The following is a 17639-nucleotide window of genomic DNA, read 5'->3' on the forward strand; positions in this document are numbered from 1 at the left end:
AAGCTCTGAGGAGCCCTAGAATTCTGAATTCAGACTTGGCCTTGCACATCATTAAAGGCATATTTATTATGATGGGGAGATAGAAAAGATTTTATTGAATAGTCTGTTGGTCTGTCTCTAATTTACATATTTAGACATAAGTATGTGGACCTCCACTGGTACTCTAGCCCCAGACCCTGCAAATGTCATGGGGGAGCCCTGCTTACAGTTCATGATTCCTTCCCCTTAACCTTGCTAGATACCAGGGTTGAAATCTCAGCCCTGCCACTCACCAGCTCTATGGTATTAGGCAAGTCCACTTCCCTGAATCATTTTCCTTGCCTGTAAAATGGGGGTGATAATAGTACCTATTATATGAGGTTTTTGTGAGGATTCAATGAGATAATGCATATAAAGAGCCTCTACGTTTGAGTCTCAGCTCTCGGCATTGTGTGCCTGATGTCCCTGCAGTTGTAACTTGGGTGTCCCCCAACCCTTTGTTTTCCAGACGCCACAGCAGTACGAGAGAGAGTACAACAACAAGCGGTCAGGTGTGGGGCCCAGCAAGTTCCACGGGTATGCCTACGATGGCATCTGGGTCATCGCCAAAACGCTGCAGCGGGCCATGGAGACACTGCATGCCAGCAGCCGGCACCAGCGGATCCAGGACTTCAACTACACAGACCACACGCTGGGCAGGATCATCCTCAACGCCATGAATGAGACCAACTTCTTCGGGGTCACGGTCAGTCCTGGGCCCCGGGCTCTGCTTTCTTAGTGCCCTTTGGATACATGCAAGGCCAGAAGGGCTGTGTCAGACACCCTCTGACGCTGGATCCATTCTTTCAGATTGCTGACATAGCTTCCTGTGGGTCGTAGGATTTCAGGGCTGCTGAAATGGGAGGTGCAGTGACACTCTCTGACATGTTGGGAAAATGCTTCTCTGTAACTCATGAATTAGAAAAGCTGCACACAGATCAGGTGGAATTCACCATGCAGGGGGGTAGGGTGGGTAGCAGAAGCTCAGTTAGATTCAAATCTTGGACCTTCACTTTCAAGTTACTGTCTTTAAACACAGATTTTTCATTCTCAGAATGAAAATAATAACTACCCTGTTAGGTAGCTGTAAAGATTAGCCATTACAGAGTAAAAACTGCTAATATTTGTTGAGCAAGCAACTTGCTCTGAGCCTCAAGTTTTTCATCTGGGAAATGGAGATAATGATATATATCTTGCACAGAAGTTGGGGAAATTAGCAATGATAATAATGGCTAATATTTCTTGGATGCTTATTATGTGCTAGATACTATGCTAATAAGCACTTTATGTAGATTAGACTCAATAATATAGGCTCAATGCTAGGCACATAGTAGGCAGAGGGGTAGCAGAAGCATAGGGAATGCTAGCAATTGCTATTGTTAATAACGGTCTCATTGTATCCCTATGCCATCATAGAAAGTAGGACTGTTATTATCCCCACTAGAGGGGAGGAGCCTGGAGCTCAGAGCATTTAAATACTAAATCTAATCAGAGGTAGAACTAGAATTTGAATTGGGTCTAGCTCTTAATTGTTGTATTACACAACTTCTCATATGGACCTAAGTGGTAGTTATTTCTGTCTCATCCTGATGTATTTGTCATTGACTCTACTCCCAGAAAATATGAAAAACTTTTCTAAAGAATAAGTTGAAATGGCTAAGGTGCTGTCTTGAGTTTTTAAAAGTCATTTATAGAATCAATCTGTCTTGGGATAGTAAGAGGAGTAGATGAGTTAGTTGTTGCGTTTCTTAAATGTTCGTATTCCTTTGTGCATGCACTCGGGCTTGCACTGTTGGTCTGGTGGGGCAGGCACAGAGTGCCTGTGCAGGTGCTGGGGTGTAGACTGTGGTGTGGACACCAAGGTGAGTAGGATGGGCTCCGTGTCCTGGAGCCTGTAGTCCAGATGCAGGGGCCAGACCTAAACACAAATGACAAGCAGCGTGTGTGTGTGTGTGTGTGTGTGTGTGTGTGTGTGTGTGAAACTGTGTAAGCCCAGAAGGATTTCTGTGATCTTTGGTGAAAAAGTCAGGGAAGGCCTTTGGGAAGAGGCAGCATGTGAGCTGTGCCTTAGGCATGCAGAGAGGACCTGGTAGTTGGGCCAAGTGGAACGAGATGAGCAAGAGAGAAGCACATGCTTGTGTGCAGGGAGTGTTGGAGAGGAGGGTGACAAGGCCGGGAAGGTATATTGGAGCCCATTTCTGAAGGAACAAGCTAAGGAGACTGGCCTTTCTCTTAAAGGTCAAAGGTTCTCCAAGTGCACAGGGCCAGCAGCACCAGTGTGCCCGGGAGCTGGTTAGACGAGCTAATTCTCCAGCCTCTCCCTGGCCCACGGAATCAGAATCTCTAGGGTGGTGGCCCAGTGGCTCTGGTTAACAAATCCTCTAGGACCAGTGGTCGGCAAACTGCAGCTCTTTGGCCCCTTGAGTGTGGCTCTTTCACAAAATACCGACTTCTGCGCATGGGCCACGAAGTTTCAATCACACTGTATGTGCGCGCCTGCACATGGTATTTTGTAGAAGAACCACACTCAAGGGGCCAAAGAGCCGCATGTGGCTCGCGAGCCGCAGTTTGCCAACCACTGCTCTAGGTGATTCTAACGCACACTGGAGCTCGAGAACCAGCAAAAAGGGTGTTAATAGCACAGCCTACATTCAGACTGGAAGGTTTAACAGCTTTCCTCAGAAGAGTAGTTTTAAAATGTTTTTTTTTTAATTCTCAGAACCTCTTGTTATAAAATCTCACTTGATACCTGGTATATTATACAGATGAAAGGAGCTTCTCAGTTGAACAGAGGAGGAGCTCTGCCTGTTCACCCCTCTCCCCACAGTCCCCACCTCATCCCACCCAGCAGCCCAGAGACCCCCTCCAGAAGGCCCCACAGAGCACCAAAGACCTCCGAGGGCCTTTCTCTTATGGTACAAATCCAGAGTGAGACTTAGAGAGGGATGAGGGGCCCACCAGTAACAATGTACAGCACTGTCTCAAAATACTGGTACTCTTATTCAGGCCATCTTCTCACATGGTGCTTCTTACTTCATAGAATGAATTCATAGGACCCCAAGTTGAAATGGCTGGATAGAGAGCTACAGAATCTAGGAAGCATTTTGCTGTCTCTCATGATCCTAGAATTCGGCATTTTGCCTGAGATATCTTAGCTGGAGATCATTTATAACTACTTCTAAGTGTTCCCTTTCATCTAAGCCAAATAATTCATAATCCCTACTTGATGAGCAATTAGATAAGACTGCCTGAATTGCCTTACATGGCTTGAAGATGAGTTTCTTTTTAATGGGAAATTCCTTGACACACATTTATGTCTGCTCCGACTTGTGACTCATAATTCAGCGAATGTCAGAACTGAAAGTGGTCTTATAGATCCTCACATTCAACTGCCTCGTATTGTAGATGAATATCTGAATATAGACAGGGAGCTTTCAAAGTCACACAGGAAGACTGATTCAGCAAAGCCAGGTAGCTCCGATTGGTCCTGCCTCCACCACACACAGCACCATCTCCTCCTCTTTGTGCAAGTCTCCCTTTGTTGAGAAAGAGATTGCAGTAGAGAGACAATTCTCCACTCCCCCCCCCCACACACACACACACCCTTCCCCTTACTCCCTTTGTCACATGTTAAAATGTGCTTGTCAGTGGGCTATAGACAGGTTTCATTAAAATTGTCTTCCATTCAGAGAAAAAAAGGATGTTTTCTGACAAAATAAAAAGTATCTCTGTGGTCCAAGGAGACCACAGAAGGCCAAGTTCAGTCATAAAGAAAGAAAGGAAAGGAATGGGAGGTGGAAATAAATGGAAGCATTTCCTATTTGCTGAAGGGTTTTCATTATACAGCACACACAGAATCCATTTTTCCACTCTCATGCAGACACTTTATCCTGGGTCACCCTCATTCAGCATGTTTACTATACAGAAAATCGTTTAAACACATTAATTATATCTGTGACTCAATTTCAATTGATTCCGTATGCACACTCTCGGCTGGGAGCTGGGCCTGTGACTCCTGGTTGGCATGTGGAAGAAGAGAGTTTTGCCACGCAGCCCAGACTGGGAATCTGGCTGAGCTTGGGACCCAGCTCTGTCTTATGTTCTTAAGAAACTCTCTTCCCAGTTACTCTTCTCAGGGGACACCCAGAAGTGGGATTCTGTGTCCACACCTGCACACCGATGGCCTAGGGATCCTGCCCACCTCGGATTCCCTAAGGACACAGTTCTGATTTTCAGCCCTGTTTATCACCTCTTTATGGTTTGCTTTTTAGGTCTCAAAAGCCCAGAGAATTCTGAGCATCCCCCTCAGCAGAGTTTAAGGCAGTGATTCCTAACTTCTGTATACATGAGACTCTCCCAGAATGTTTCATTGAAAATTCAGATTTCCCAGCCCTGCCCCAGAACTTATGATACAGTGCTTTGCAGTAAGGCCAAGGAATTCACATGATTAACAAGCAGCCCAGGTGATTCTCAAATAGCAACCTTGAGAATTGCTTGGGGCTCCAGTGACGTATGTCTGCGTGACCATGCCCATGTGCATGTATCTACACACACACACACACACACACACACACACACACACACTTTGATTTTAAACCTGTCAGAAATGTATTTGTTCCTGCATTCATTCACTCCTTTAGTAGACCCTGCGCTGGGTACTGGGAGCTGGGAGCACAGACAGGAATAATGTATGGTTTTTCCCTCAAGAGCCCCCACCTAGTGGGGGAGATAGACAAGTAGAGGAATATTTTCTGGGCGGTACCCTATGTCTGCCCAAGGCCCTTGGAGGAAGGACCCCATTCTGCTTACAGGAATAAAGACCAGGGAGCTGTCCTCAATTTTCCTGCAGTTGAGTGGGCAAAACTACATGTGTGGGTAATTGCAAGGTGCCCATGCTGTGGGTGCTGATCATCCTGTACCATGTGCTCGACGCCCAGCATTCATGATGGTTTACTATGCTGTTGGAGCCCCAGCCAGATCTCCTGGGATCTGTTTTAGGGGTTTGATTAGGTTTGTCCATCCCCAGCAGTTTTAGGGGCCTTTGTTAATGGCTCACACCTTGGGCAATTGGAGCTTCCTAGCCTGGAGGTGCCTGGGATTGACACCCAGCCCAGCCAACAGCAGTGACTGGTTGGCGTGGTGGTTCACCACCAGTGCCATTCACCCTCCACACCTCCCCATGGGGTTGCGCTGAGGCTAGGCCTCCCCTGAACCACATCCGGGCTTGGCCTCTTTCCTTTGCTTCTCTCCCTACAGGTTTCTCCTGAGAACACATCCTTCATAAAACACTTGCACACAATTCCCTGTCCCAGACTCTACTTATGGGACCTAATCTAAGACACCCGTGTGTCTTTGTGGGCAAGTTAAGCATTTTCAAGAGGGAATTTTTACTGTAACCTCATTGTTATTTATGTATTAAGCCTCGAACCAAACCTTCCCTGTTGCCTCTCCCACACCAGGTTCCAGGCTCTTCTCCCTCACACTCCATTGCACTTTTCTGTCACAGCCAGCCTGTGGGAGAGCCAGATTTGTCGCCTCTAGTGAAGTAGAGCTCTCAGATTTGCAGGGACCACGGCATCTCATCCCTCTGGTCCCCACATACTTCACCTAGCACTTTACACCTGCCAGAAGCTCGGTAAACACTGGTAACCTTGAGTAAATTTTGTTGGATTAAATCCACACATGACTGAGAAATTCAGTCCCACTCTCCGACACAGCTGCCTTCCGGGCTTTTATAAAATAAAAAGCCTTTTCAACACAATAAATAATCAGAACTGACAATGGAAGTATTAACAGGAATCTGTTCTTGAATCTGCTAATAATGATTCCCATATTCTTGCTGTGATAGCTGGTGTCACAATTTCACCCTAGTTGTGGAAATCTCCTTGGTGTGAGTGTGTGTGTGAGTGTGTGTGCATGTGTGAGTGTGAGTGTGTGTGTGAGTGTGTGTGTGAGTGTGTGTGTGTGAGTGAGTGTGTGTGTGTGTGTGAGAGTGTGTGTGTGAGTGTGTGAGTGTGTGTGTGAGTGTGTGTGAGTGTGTGTGTGAGTGTGTGTGAGTGTGTGTGTGTGAGTGGTGTGTGTGAGTGTGTGTGTGTGTGTGTGTGTGTGTGTGTGTGTGTTGGGAAGGGGATGAGGGACTGTCACTGTTTCCTTCCTGAGGCAGGAGAAAACCTACCATTTACCCTCCTCTCCCATTAGCATCTCTCTGGGGCTCAAGTCCCAGGGTCTGAGTGGGAGGGGGAGTTGCTGATGGGCCCTCTGTGACAAGGCGGTCGGAAGCCTTTCCTAGAGGCAATTACTAGCAATAAATAACAACTATAATAATAATCATCCTTGATGTGTGGCTGTCCTGTGTACAGAGTACATTTATAGTCTCTCTCTCCTTTTTTCCTGACACAATTACATTTATTAACATAATGCTAATAACAGCTACAATTAATGAGTTCCTACTGCATCCCAGGTAGCACTCTAAGCACTGTACACTGTTATTGAATATAATGCTCAAAACACCCACCGGGGGGGGGATGTATAATTCCAAGTCCCACTGAACTGTGGCTGGTTCTCACCTATGTCACATCTCTGTCCACATGTCACCTCCGTGAGGCCCTCCCTGACACCCTGTATAAAATCACAACTCCCACTTCCTTCATTCTTCTTCACAGTAGTTATCCCCATTGGATATGGTGCATATTTTGTTTATTCATTGTCTGTCTCGTTCTCTGCTGTGTCCCTGAGACTTAGAACCAAGTGCCTAGGACAGAGTAGGTGCCTGATAAATATTTGTTTACTGGATGAATAATTTAAATAATTAATGACCATATCATAGATTTGAAAAGAACAGACTGAGAAAAGATAAATGATTTACCCAACACCCTACAGGTAGCGAGTGACAGAACTTATTCAAAACTGCCCACTCTGGCTGACTCAAAAGCCCATGTTCTTAACCATTTAGATATTCCATTAATCCAACCAGCATCCCCAGTACCCTCCTAATTAGCCAGATCTGGGCCAGGCAGGAGTAAGATGTAAGGTTTGCCCCCAAGGAGCTCACTGTGCAAACAACCATGTGGGGTGCATGGGAGAGAGAACAGGAACCACTCTCCCCATATTAGGAGCAGATGATGTTGTGGTCCCTTGTTTGCACTGGGCTATTGTGTGTTCATCTGCCCTTCCCACTGGGCCATGAGCCTATGAGCCCCTTGCTTGGGGCCTGTTATTCTCTCTACTCCCCTGGTGCCTTGTATAATATTGGCTCTTAGTCCATGGTATACATGTTTGTAGATTGAACAAATCAGAAATTGTAGCTCAGTGAGGCTACAAAGTAGCCATGCTAGGGTCCCAGGGTGCATTGGTGGTAAGCCTCATTCAGAACCACATCCTAGGTCTTCCGATTCTAAATGCAGGTGTCTCCAAACCTTGTGTTCTGGGCGCTGCTTGGCTGCACTCCCCCCCCCCCCATTTACTTAAACACGATTATAAATGACTGCAGACAAGGGCAGCACAGGAAAGAAACCTACTCCTTCTGCTGTCAGATAAATTTGAATGATCAAAATAATGTGGTTTAGTAATTTGTTTGAATTGATGCCTACCCTTCCAAAGCTTGCAAGTTTGACTTCCTCAAGTCAGGGGGAAAATAGCTGTTTCTTTATGAAAAGCAGTGTGTGGGTGTGTATCAGTCTGTGAGAGCTTCAACAGCAGCCCTATCGACAGGCTCTGTCCAGGTCCCTGCAGGAAACAGACAAAGGGAGGAGCCAGCGACATGGTGATCAGACTAGGAGTGACAATTACTGACATGACAATAGGCATGGCTATAGTTTTGAATGCTCACTATAGCTGGGTACTCTGTTAAGCTCTTAAATATATTATCTCATTTAATCCTCATGATAACCCCTGTTATGGGTTGAATAGTGTCTCCCTACAAATCCACATTTGCACTTCTAATCCAGAGTACCTCAGGATGTGACCTTATTTGGAAATATGGTTGCTGCAGATGTAATTAGTTAACATGAGGTCCTGCTTCAGTAGGGTGATCCAATATAATGAGTGTCCTTATTAAAAGGAAATATTTGGAGACAGACACACAGGGGGAGAATGCCAAGTGAAGATAAAGGGAGAGATGGTGTGCTGCTTCTGTAAGCCAAGGAATTCCAGTGGTTGCCAGCAAACTACCAAAAGCTGGGAGAGGGGCAGGGAACTGATTCTCCCTCACAACCCTCAGAAGGAACCAGCCCTGCTGACACCTTCATCTTGGACTTGGAACACAGTTTTGAAGAGCTCCATAATACATCCCATGCATTTCTTTTTGCATGAGGCCAGAATATGCCCTCAGTGTGTGTCAAGGTGTGTTAGTCTGTGAGCTTGCTAAGCAGGAGGGAAGTCTTCTTCGATCAGGGGAGGACAGCTGACATAAATTTCAGCAGACAAGACACACAGCTTTGAACACTGATGGATGCCAGTTCTGCCTGTGTGTGCTCATGCAGAGGTTACACACACATGCTCAGATGTGACCCTCTGTGCCTGCCTGACTCACAGCCAGCCCTGTGGGGGGCAGGTGGTGGTGAAGGGAGCTGGGAAGATCCATTTTCTCATAGAATTGCAACCCCTCCTTGCTTTCTTATTTTTCAGTGGAATTCTAGCATCCTACAATTCTTGCTTAAACCAGCAGTGGGCAAAGCAGAGACCTGGAGCCTGGTCCAGGCATTTAAAATTTTGGAGTTGGGGGTAAGGTAGAGAAAAGACTGGAAGGGGTGCCCCCCTTTGTCTTAAAAAGATGCAATAGTGTGAAGTGCTTAGGGACACAGACTAAACATATCTAGAGACACGTTTTCTAGGTTCACATCTTGGCTCCACTTACTAGTCAGGTAAACTTGAGCAAGAACTTAATCTCTCTGCACCTCAGTTTCCTCATCTGTAAAATGGGGACAATGTCTTAAATAGGGCTCCTTGTAAACAGACTTGGAGACAGAGTGTTGTGTGTGGAAGGTTTGAGGGAAAATGAGCACAAGAAATACAATGTAAGGAAGTGTGAGGGTGGTCAGATTGGATAGAGCAAGACGCTGATCTGAAATGTGGTTGCAACTGAGGTTACGCTGATCCTAGGGGAGCTCTGGCGCCAGGGTGGCCTGCAGAGTTGTCCAGATTGAGGCACAGGGCCTGGGCCTTTGCATCTTCTCATCAGCCAGTCACAGGCCATGGCTGGGCCCTGGGAGAGGTATATTCTTGGGTGAGGCTGTTCTTCATGGTGGAGAGTAATTCCCAGTAAGGGACCCTGCTGGGACCTTCAGCAGCCAATATTCCCAGGACCTGGGGGATGGTGCTTCTGCCATAAAGAGGGAACCTGAGCAGGGCCCCCCAATATCTCCTATGGATAACAAAAAGTCCTATCTTAAAGGGTTGTGATGATTGAAGGAATTTGTTAGAGGTTTGTAAAGTGTCTGGGAAATGGTAAGTGCTAAATTACTATGAGGATGATGCGGAGGGAGGATGTATTTGGATACCAGCTACACACAGTCCTCTCAGATCCTCAATTACCAAAGGTTAATTTTCCAGGTATCATTGGGGTAGGTTGGTCTCCAGGTCACTGCTTCAGTTGTCATTCTTGCAGCTCTTGCATCTTTGGTAATTCATATCCTCACATTCATAAGCACACAAGCAAACACTCACATGCACTCACAGATATATACCGCACACCCCTAAAATGTGATTGATGGATATTCATATTCATCGTGTAGAGGGCTATTTATCAGTCTCTCACGCTGCTATTCAGATTTGTTTTTCAAAAGAGATTTTACATGTAAGTCCAGTGTCATTGTCCTTTATTTAACATGTACATTAATGTTAAAGTTACATTTAACATTAATTATTGTTTTTCAAATCTCCTCCTTGGAAGATTTTGTTAAACCATCTTATTTAAAAATTAGCAAGCAAGTTTCTGCAGTAACAGATGAAGTAAAGCTTTAGTGGGGGAGCCTGGCCCAAGTCCTCAGGTCAGGCTCGAGGACAGTGGAGGTTGTGGCAGGTCTTCTGACAGGTCTCAGAGGCCGGAGGGGGACAATCTTAGCTGGTATTCAGACCTACACTCTTTTTGTATTGTTGAGAGTATTAGAGATGTCCCCCATTTTCCCTACCTTTTTCCCCCTCCACCCAGCCCCACCCCAGGCCTTCACCACACTATTATCTGTGTCCATGGGTTATGCATATATGCATACAAGTTCTTTGGTTAATCTCTTTCAGTCCCCTTCCCATCATCCTCCCCTCTGAGATCTGTCAGTCTGTTCCATGTTTCCATGCCTCTGGACCTATTTTGTTCATCAGTTTATTTTGTTCATTAGATTCCTCATATAAGTGAGTGAGATTGTGTGATATTTGTCTTTCTCTGACTGGCTTATTTTGCTTAGCATAATCTCCAGCAGACCTACACTTCTTATTTTAATAATTGTGTTTTTGTCTTTGTTTGTTTGTTTTTATATATATTTTTATTGATTTCAGAGACAGGAAGGTAGAAGGAGAGCATGATATGAATATCAATGATGAGAGAGAATCATTGATTGGCTGCCTACTGGGGACTGAGCCCATACCCGGGCATGTGCTCTGACCAGGAATCGAACTGTGACCTCTGGTTCATAGGTCGATGCTCAACCACTGAGCCACACCTGCCAGGCTAATTGTGTTCTATTATAATGTATACTACAAAAATATAACTAGCATTTAAGGTAGGGAGGTAAGGGTTCTTTTTCAGGTTTGTTTTTTTTTTAAGAGGCAGATATTTAGTAAAGCAAAGTACAGATGGTCCGTGGATGCTGCAAAAATCGTGAAGGTGGTACATGTGTGATGGAGGTTTTGGAAACAGTGACCTCCTACTGCTTTGCCTTTATCTTGAAAGGCACTATGATTGTTCTCTAAAACAGCTAAGAAATTAATCATAAAAGTGTGGGAAGAGAGAGAGAGAGAGAAAGAAAGAAAGAGAGAAAGAAATCAACCAACAGCAGAATATTGGTTTTCTTGGCCAGCTTATATAGTTACCAAAGCAACAAACAGTACTATACTTGTACACATGAGTTTTTTGTGGTAAGGTTAATAGCTTTTTTATTGAATGCCCTTTCACCACGTTCATATATTTTTAGTAATAAAATATGGCGTTAGGCCAAGGGGTTGGTGTCCCTCAAACAGACAAGAGCTGAGCTGCTTTGGGTGAAGCTGCCTGTGGTGACCATAGAAACATGGCCCTTAAATCCAACCAACACTATGTGAAAATCCTTGCATTAGTCCCTCTTGTGCGATCATTTGATTCTCAAGTAGTTGGCTAGGTTTATAAGGGAGACTTCTACTACCTGCTTCTTGAGAGTGGAGTCTGAAGTTCACTTCTCTGTGTTCAGTTGCTAGCTCATGGTCCGTCTGTATTTGAATTTCATCTGATGGAAAATAAACAAATATATCAGAGATATATTCATGACCACCACAGTTTCCAACCTTTCAACATCTCATGTAGTACATATACAGGAAAGACTGGTTAGCTGGTTGGATGAGTAAGAGAATAGATAGAAGAGTGGCGGGTGAGTAGATAGTTGGATGGCTGCAGGGATGGAGGGATAAATGGTAAGTGAATGGATATAGATGAATGGATGATGGGGGTAGAGGTAGATAGATGAATGAATAGATGAGTATGTGGGTGGATGAACATATAGCTGTGTGGGTAGGTGGATGGATGGATGGATTGGTAGATGGGTAAATGGTAGGTCAGTTGATGGGCAGCTGGGTAAATAGACAAAGATGAATTAGTAGATAATTTGGTGGGTGGACAGGTGAGTGAGAAGGAGTGAGTGAGTGAGTGAGTGAGTGAGTGAGTGAGTGAGTAAGTGAACTGCAGGTCTATAAGAGGTCATTGTAATTTACATGTATATGCTTTATTCTAATCAAAGCACATTTTCTTCAGGAGGATCATCAGAGGTGATAGCCTTGATGTCGTGACTCCTTTTCCATACAAGTCCTGAACTCTAGAAAGTGTTGGCCGCATTTTCTGACTCGAGGCCTCATCTTGTCATAACACGTGGTAATGCGTTTCACCGCGTGCATTTATTCTACACTCACACTTCACCCTTTCAGGGATTCAGCCTCATTAAAATCTGTCCTCTACCCAGTTACTCTTTAAGGAAGTTCCTCATTAGGGCATTTTTGCTATGAAACGTGTCACACCAACCCATGTGAGTGCCAGCCTGAATGCTAAAGACTGTTATTAGCAGATTTCGCCTGGAGATGTTTCAGAGTTGTCAGTTCTGATGTTCATAGGATTATATTTTCAAACATCATCAAACATCCTCTATGACAGACTTGATTACTGTGATAAACTAGTTTTCTTCCTTTGAGAGATGTTCCAATTGCAAAAAAATGATTCTGAAATCATTTGAGAAAAATTCTGGACAAAACTGAAGTGGCACTTTCATTTTGGGTGGCATGCTTAGCTTGCTGGGAGAGAGGCAGCTCAGTGTGGCAGAAAGAGCACTGGACATGGAGTCCACGGACCTAGGCTTGCATGCTGTCCCCTACATCTAAGCAGTGGTGACCTCAGAGAAGTCTCTAATCTTTGCATTCTCTTCTGGAGACCAATGACCAATGCCTTCTGCTGGGTTGCTCTGGAAATGAAATAAGGAAGGTGCAGAACAAATTATAATGTACTGTGTGTGATTGAGGGATCCCTGGTGGAAAAAAAAAAGCTGTACCTCATATATATCGTGTTTTGTGGGGCGGTTTGGCTTTAACAACAGAAGAAATCAGGTATACAGTGAAAAAATTAACTATATGTCCAAGAACCAATCAAATATCCTTTCTAGACCATGGAATTTTATCAATGATGAGACCACAACACAAAAACCTGGCACAACTGAGAGAAGTAGCTGTTTCTCTTTGCTCATTCATTTCTTCTACTTATATGTGTACCACTTGCCGTATGAGAGGCATGGAGAGAGGGATGCTATGGACATAGCATTGAGAAAGGCAACTGTAGTCCTTGTACCCAGGAGGAAACAGACAGTAAATAGATAATCACCTGAATAACTATTTAAATGTTAATTGTGAAAAGTGCTCTGAAATAAAGTTACAGGTTGTTTCGAGGACATATAGTATGGAGGCCTGACCTAGGCTGGGGATCAGAAAAGACTTCCCTGAAGAGGTTGAGATCGAAGAATGAATAGGAGCTAATAGGCAAAAAGGACAGAAGGGCATGCCCGGGAAAGGGAGGCGCACATGCAAAGGTCCTGGGGTGAGAGGAAGTGTGGCACATTTGAAAAGGCAAAATAAAGCCAGTGTGGCTGGAGCAGAGAGAGTGGATGGGATGAGCCTGGGGAGAGGGGAGAGGGGTCAGTGGAGGCCAGAGCATGTCCCACCTGTTATTCTAAAACCAGTGGGATCCCATGGAAGGATGCCTAGTAAGGGAGCAGACTGTTGTTTTTAGGCATATTTCCCTAGTTGCAGAGGAAGAGAACAGATGAGAAGGAAGCAAGAGAAGCAGCAGGGATGCTGGTATCAACCAGGGCAGTAAGTGCACAGAGAGAGAAGCAGGTGAATTCAAGGCACATTGCAGGAGAAAAATCATAAGGCCTCGTTTTTTTTACCAGTTATGATAGAAAAGGGGGTGATCAAGGGTATACTCCTAATGCTATTACTTCCCATTTTGAACTGAATGTTTCTCAAGTTATGTACACTGTGAATATTATTACAGTAAATTAAACAAATGAATCTCTAGACTTTATAGTGTTCTGTACAGTTTAACATCTGTACATCTGAAAATTTGCATGGTGGCCCAGGGAGAACTGGATGGTGCAGTCAACCTTCTTAATCCACAGAAAAATACTCCGTGTGTGCAGAGGCAACGATTAGGACTAGAAAGATGTTTGCCAAATGCTCAATAAAAGCAGGGAATAAGCATGTGCAGCACAAATCTGATTTGAGCCTTTGGGCATTCACAGGTGTGGGGAGGCAGACAGGACATGTGGCCAGACCCTCTTCAGCCTGTCTGCAAATGAGGTTGCAACATTAAGGAAACCTCCTGGCGTGTTGCCCCATCGGAGGAGTATTGCATCCCATCCCCTTGGACCTAAAAAGACTGTACTTCTAGGAAGTTCTCCCCAGGAAGCAATTGCAATATGGTCAAAAACATGGCCGATTGAGGAGTTCATGGCAACATGGTCTGTCTTAGTGGGGCGGAGGAAAAACTGGGAATAACTTAAATGTCCAAAGCCTGCTCTTAGCTAAATAAATTTTGATGCACCCATACAGTGAAATTGTTGGCAACCATTGAAAAATTGTTGTTAGAGAATAATATCTAATGGCATAGAAGATTGTTTATAATACATTGCATTGTTTAGTGATAAAAGCGTAGGTTACAGAGACTTGTATGATAAATTCCCACTTTTGATTAAAATGTAAAACTTTGTAGACTAGAAGAATGCACTCCAACATGTTAACAGTGCTTGTCTCTGGACAGAATCCTTTCTCTTTGCTTATTTCTCCTTTCTAAATGTTCTACGGTGAATATATGTTACTTTAGGTCTCAATTTAAAAACAAAACAAAACAGGAAGACTTGAAAAGTATTACCTTTAAAAGACCTGGATTTTAGTCCAGTCTTGGTGCTTACTAGCCGAGATACTTTAGCAGGTAATCACTTTAGCAGGTAATCCTTCGGCCTTAGTTTTCCCATCTGTACAATAGGATATAGTAATACTTGCTTCATAGGGTTACCATGAGGATTAACTGACCCATCCCTATCTGACAGTTCCTGGCACATGTGGGCTCTCAGTCAGTATTAACACTCCTCCCTTTTCTGTCACATTCTTAGATGGACCCTGTTCCTCATTTAGAAGTGAATGGGCAGGGAAGGGAGAAAGTTGAAGTAGATGCTAGAGAGGCCCTGAGTGTTTCCTGGCCACATTGGACCTTAGTTCCCAGTCTTCTTTCTCCTCAATACCAAAGCTCTACTGATTGAATTGCCACTGGTTGGAGTCCAGTTAACTGAGGGTATATTATGTAATTTAATCTTGAATATGTAGAAAAAATATGTAGGATGATAATGTTGCCTAATATAGGATATAGGCCTGCTTGAAAAACACTTGAGGTTTGAGGCCTTGAGGTGCATATGATTAACTACTGTTGTGATTGGCCAGATCTAGACTGACTCTAGTAGACTCTTAGTGTAAATGTATGAAGCATGCAAGAATTGTGTGTGTGTGTGTGTGCGCGCACGCGTGCGTGTGTGCCTATATACAGACCCACAGTATGTAATAAATCAGTGACCTAGATTCTCTCTCAAGCACACGGGATCTTTAGTAAGCCATATGTGGAGATAGTTAATCCCCATAACCACTGTCAATTCCCTTTCAGTGAGTTGGCAGGGCCCCTGCAGTGCATGTGGGCTCTGCAATGCTTTTGGCAGTATGCCAAAAAACTCGCTCTTCATCCTCAAATCTAGTAATTCTATCAGCTATCTAATGAAGAGTTGCCTCAGTAATCCATGTTTAATGACCTTAGCCACTGGAAAGCTATCTTGGGAATTAACAGAGTATCCTGAGGTTCTAAACTCCAATGTAAGGGAAACGTCCTATTTCCCTCACCCACCCCCACTGCAATGGGGTTTGGAGCAGATGTTCAGCTCGGTGTCTTCTCCTTGGGCTCATGCTTCCCACACCAACTTTTATGAATAGTAGTAACCATAACAGGCAGTGATTTATCATACGTCTCCCCGTTGGACCTCAGTGGGCCTCGGCTGGCTGAGCTTTGTGCCTCAGTTCATCCATAGGATCCAGATGGTGTTGCCTGGAAATATCATCTGCAAAATCATTTGGTCAGAGAAGCGACTCTCAGATGTCTAAGGCCTCTTGTGACTCTGAAGTAGTGAAAGAGAAAAGGTTTCAAGATGGGAACCAACACTGACAAAATCCCCGGAGTCCTGAATTTCCTGGGAGCAAGCCCTGCCTTTGAAGGAGATGTGATTATGCTAGTTTATAGAAGAAGAAACCAAAGCTCAAGAAGCTGAGTAACCAGCCTGAGTTCACAAGGTGGGACGTGTGAACTGCGCCCAGGTTCACAAGGTGGACCATGTCAGGGTCCAGGTTTCAGACCAGATGTCAGCCACCTCCAATGCCTATGGGGGTTTTTATGCTTCTGCCCACAACCCCACCTCCCTCCATGGAATCCTTTGGAACTAAGTTTACTCTGTCACACTAACCATTGCTTTATACGGGTGTCATCTTGTCTTCTGCCCCAGCGTGCCAAGTCCTGCTGACTCTATGAAACCCCAAATGCCGCCTCTCTTCTCTCTGCCCTCTGCTGCTCATTTACCCTGGCCCTCACATTTACTAGATTATTCTCCCTAAATGATCTCTGGCCATGTTATTCCTTATTCAAAACCTTCCATGGCTCACCAAGAACCACAGGATAATCCTGGCACTTTAGGAGCTCCATCTCCAGGCTATAATCTGTGTGTCCAGCTATTTCTACTCATGCTGCTCTTCACATAGAAGGGACACAAGCTACTCTCCCACACATGCATCAGAGTTTCCAACCTTCATAGGATCTTTTCCTGTTATATTTTCTGTCATTTATTCATTCAGTGAATAATTTTTGAGAACTTACTATGGGCCAACTACTGTATTGGGAGCAAGGGATGCAGCAATCAGAAGTTCCTTCCTGCAGAGAATTTACTGTCTAGTGCAGCCTCGGGCTGCATAAGGCTCGAGAAATCATTTCGTGTGGCCCTGCCACAGCATTCAGAGTTAGTGAATGAAATGTTTGACCAAATGTTTACGTTGATACTTTTGTCTGACCTGTGCAGGATGTTATAAATATCCAAATAGCCCTTGGCAGAAAAAAGGTTCCACACCCCTGATCTAGTGCAAGGTGGCAAACAGTCAAAAATGGACATGTTAAATAGGTAAATTATAAATATGTTAGGAGGCAATGGTTGCTACTCAAAAGGTGGGGAAGGGAATGTGAGGAAGGGAAGGAGGATTGGAAATGCCACCAATGGAGGAGGAACGGTGGGGAGTGTTAAACAGGATGGCCAAAGGAGGCCTCACTGGGAAGGTCGTGTTTAAGAAAGTCTTGAAGGAGGTGAGAGAGTGAACCATGCGATGACCAGGAAAGAGTGATCCAGGCAGATGGGCAGCCATGCAAAGCTTCATGTCAGTGTCTGGAGCACTTGGGGTCAGAGGAGCTCTGGCCAAGATAGAGGAGTAACAGGGACTGGATTTACCCTCCTGCCTTAAACAACTAAAAAACCAGTCAAATTATGTGAAACAACAGTTTTTCTGAGACAGCAGAGGAATATGACCCCTGAGAGAAGGGGCACAGAGGACATGAGCCTTATGATTGCCCAGCACAGGAAGGAGGTGGGGAGCCCAAACAGGGCCCAGCAATCTTGCCAGAATTGAGGAGAAAGAGTCGAGAATTTGGATTTAGAGAGACCAAGGAGGCCAGAATTTGCAGGCAGAGTGGCAGACAGGAGAGAGCTGCATAGAGAGGGGAGAGCAGTGGAGAGCTGCAAAGGGGACCCCGCAAGTCTCAGTTACACCTGCTGTGTAATGAGGGAACCACCTGAGACCACTGGAAGAGCCAGCAGAAAGGAACAGCC

The 17639-nt window shown here is 44.8% G+C and overlaps 1 protein-coding gene across 1 annotated transcript in view; it reads left to right on the forward strand.

The window, feature by feature from the left end:
- The window catches only part of GABBR2 (gamma-aminobutyric acid type B receptor subunit 2), a 314564-nt gene that overhangs the window by 191965 nt on the left and 104960 nt on the right, over positions 1–17639 (forward strand). The window contains exon 7 of the mRNA XM_070431092.1: positions 488–724. Coding sequence (XP_070287193.1) covers positions 488–724 — 237 coding nt within the window. The remainder of the gene's footprint in view (positions 1–487; positions 725–17639) is intronic.

Source organism: Myotis yumanensis, unplaced genomic scaffold, assembly GCF_028538775.1.
Source record: "Myotis yumanensis isolate MYYU_CA2020_CCGP unplaced genomic scaffold, mMyoYum1.0.hap1 SCAF_12, whole genome shotgun sequence".
Lineage (NCBI taxonomy): Eukaryota > Metazoa > Chordata > Mammalia > Chiroptera > Vespertilionidae > Myotis > Myotis yumanensis.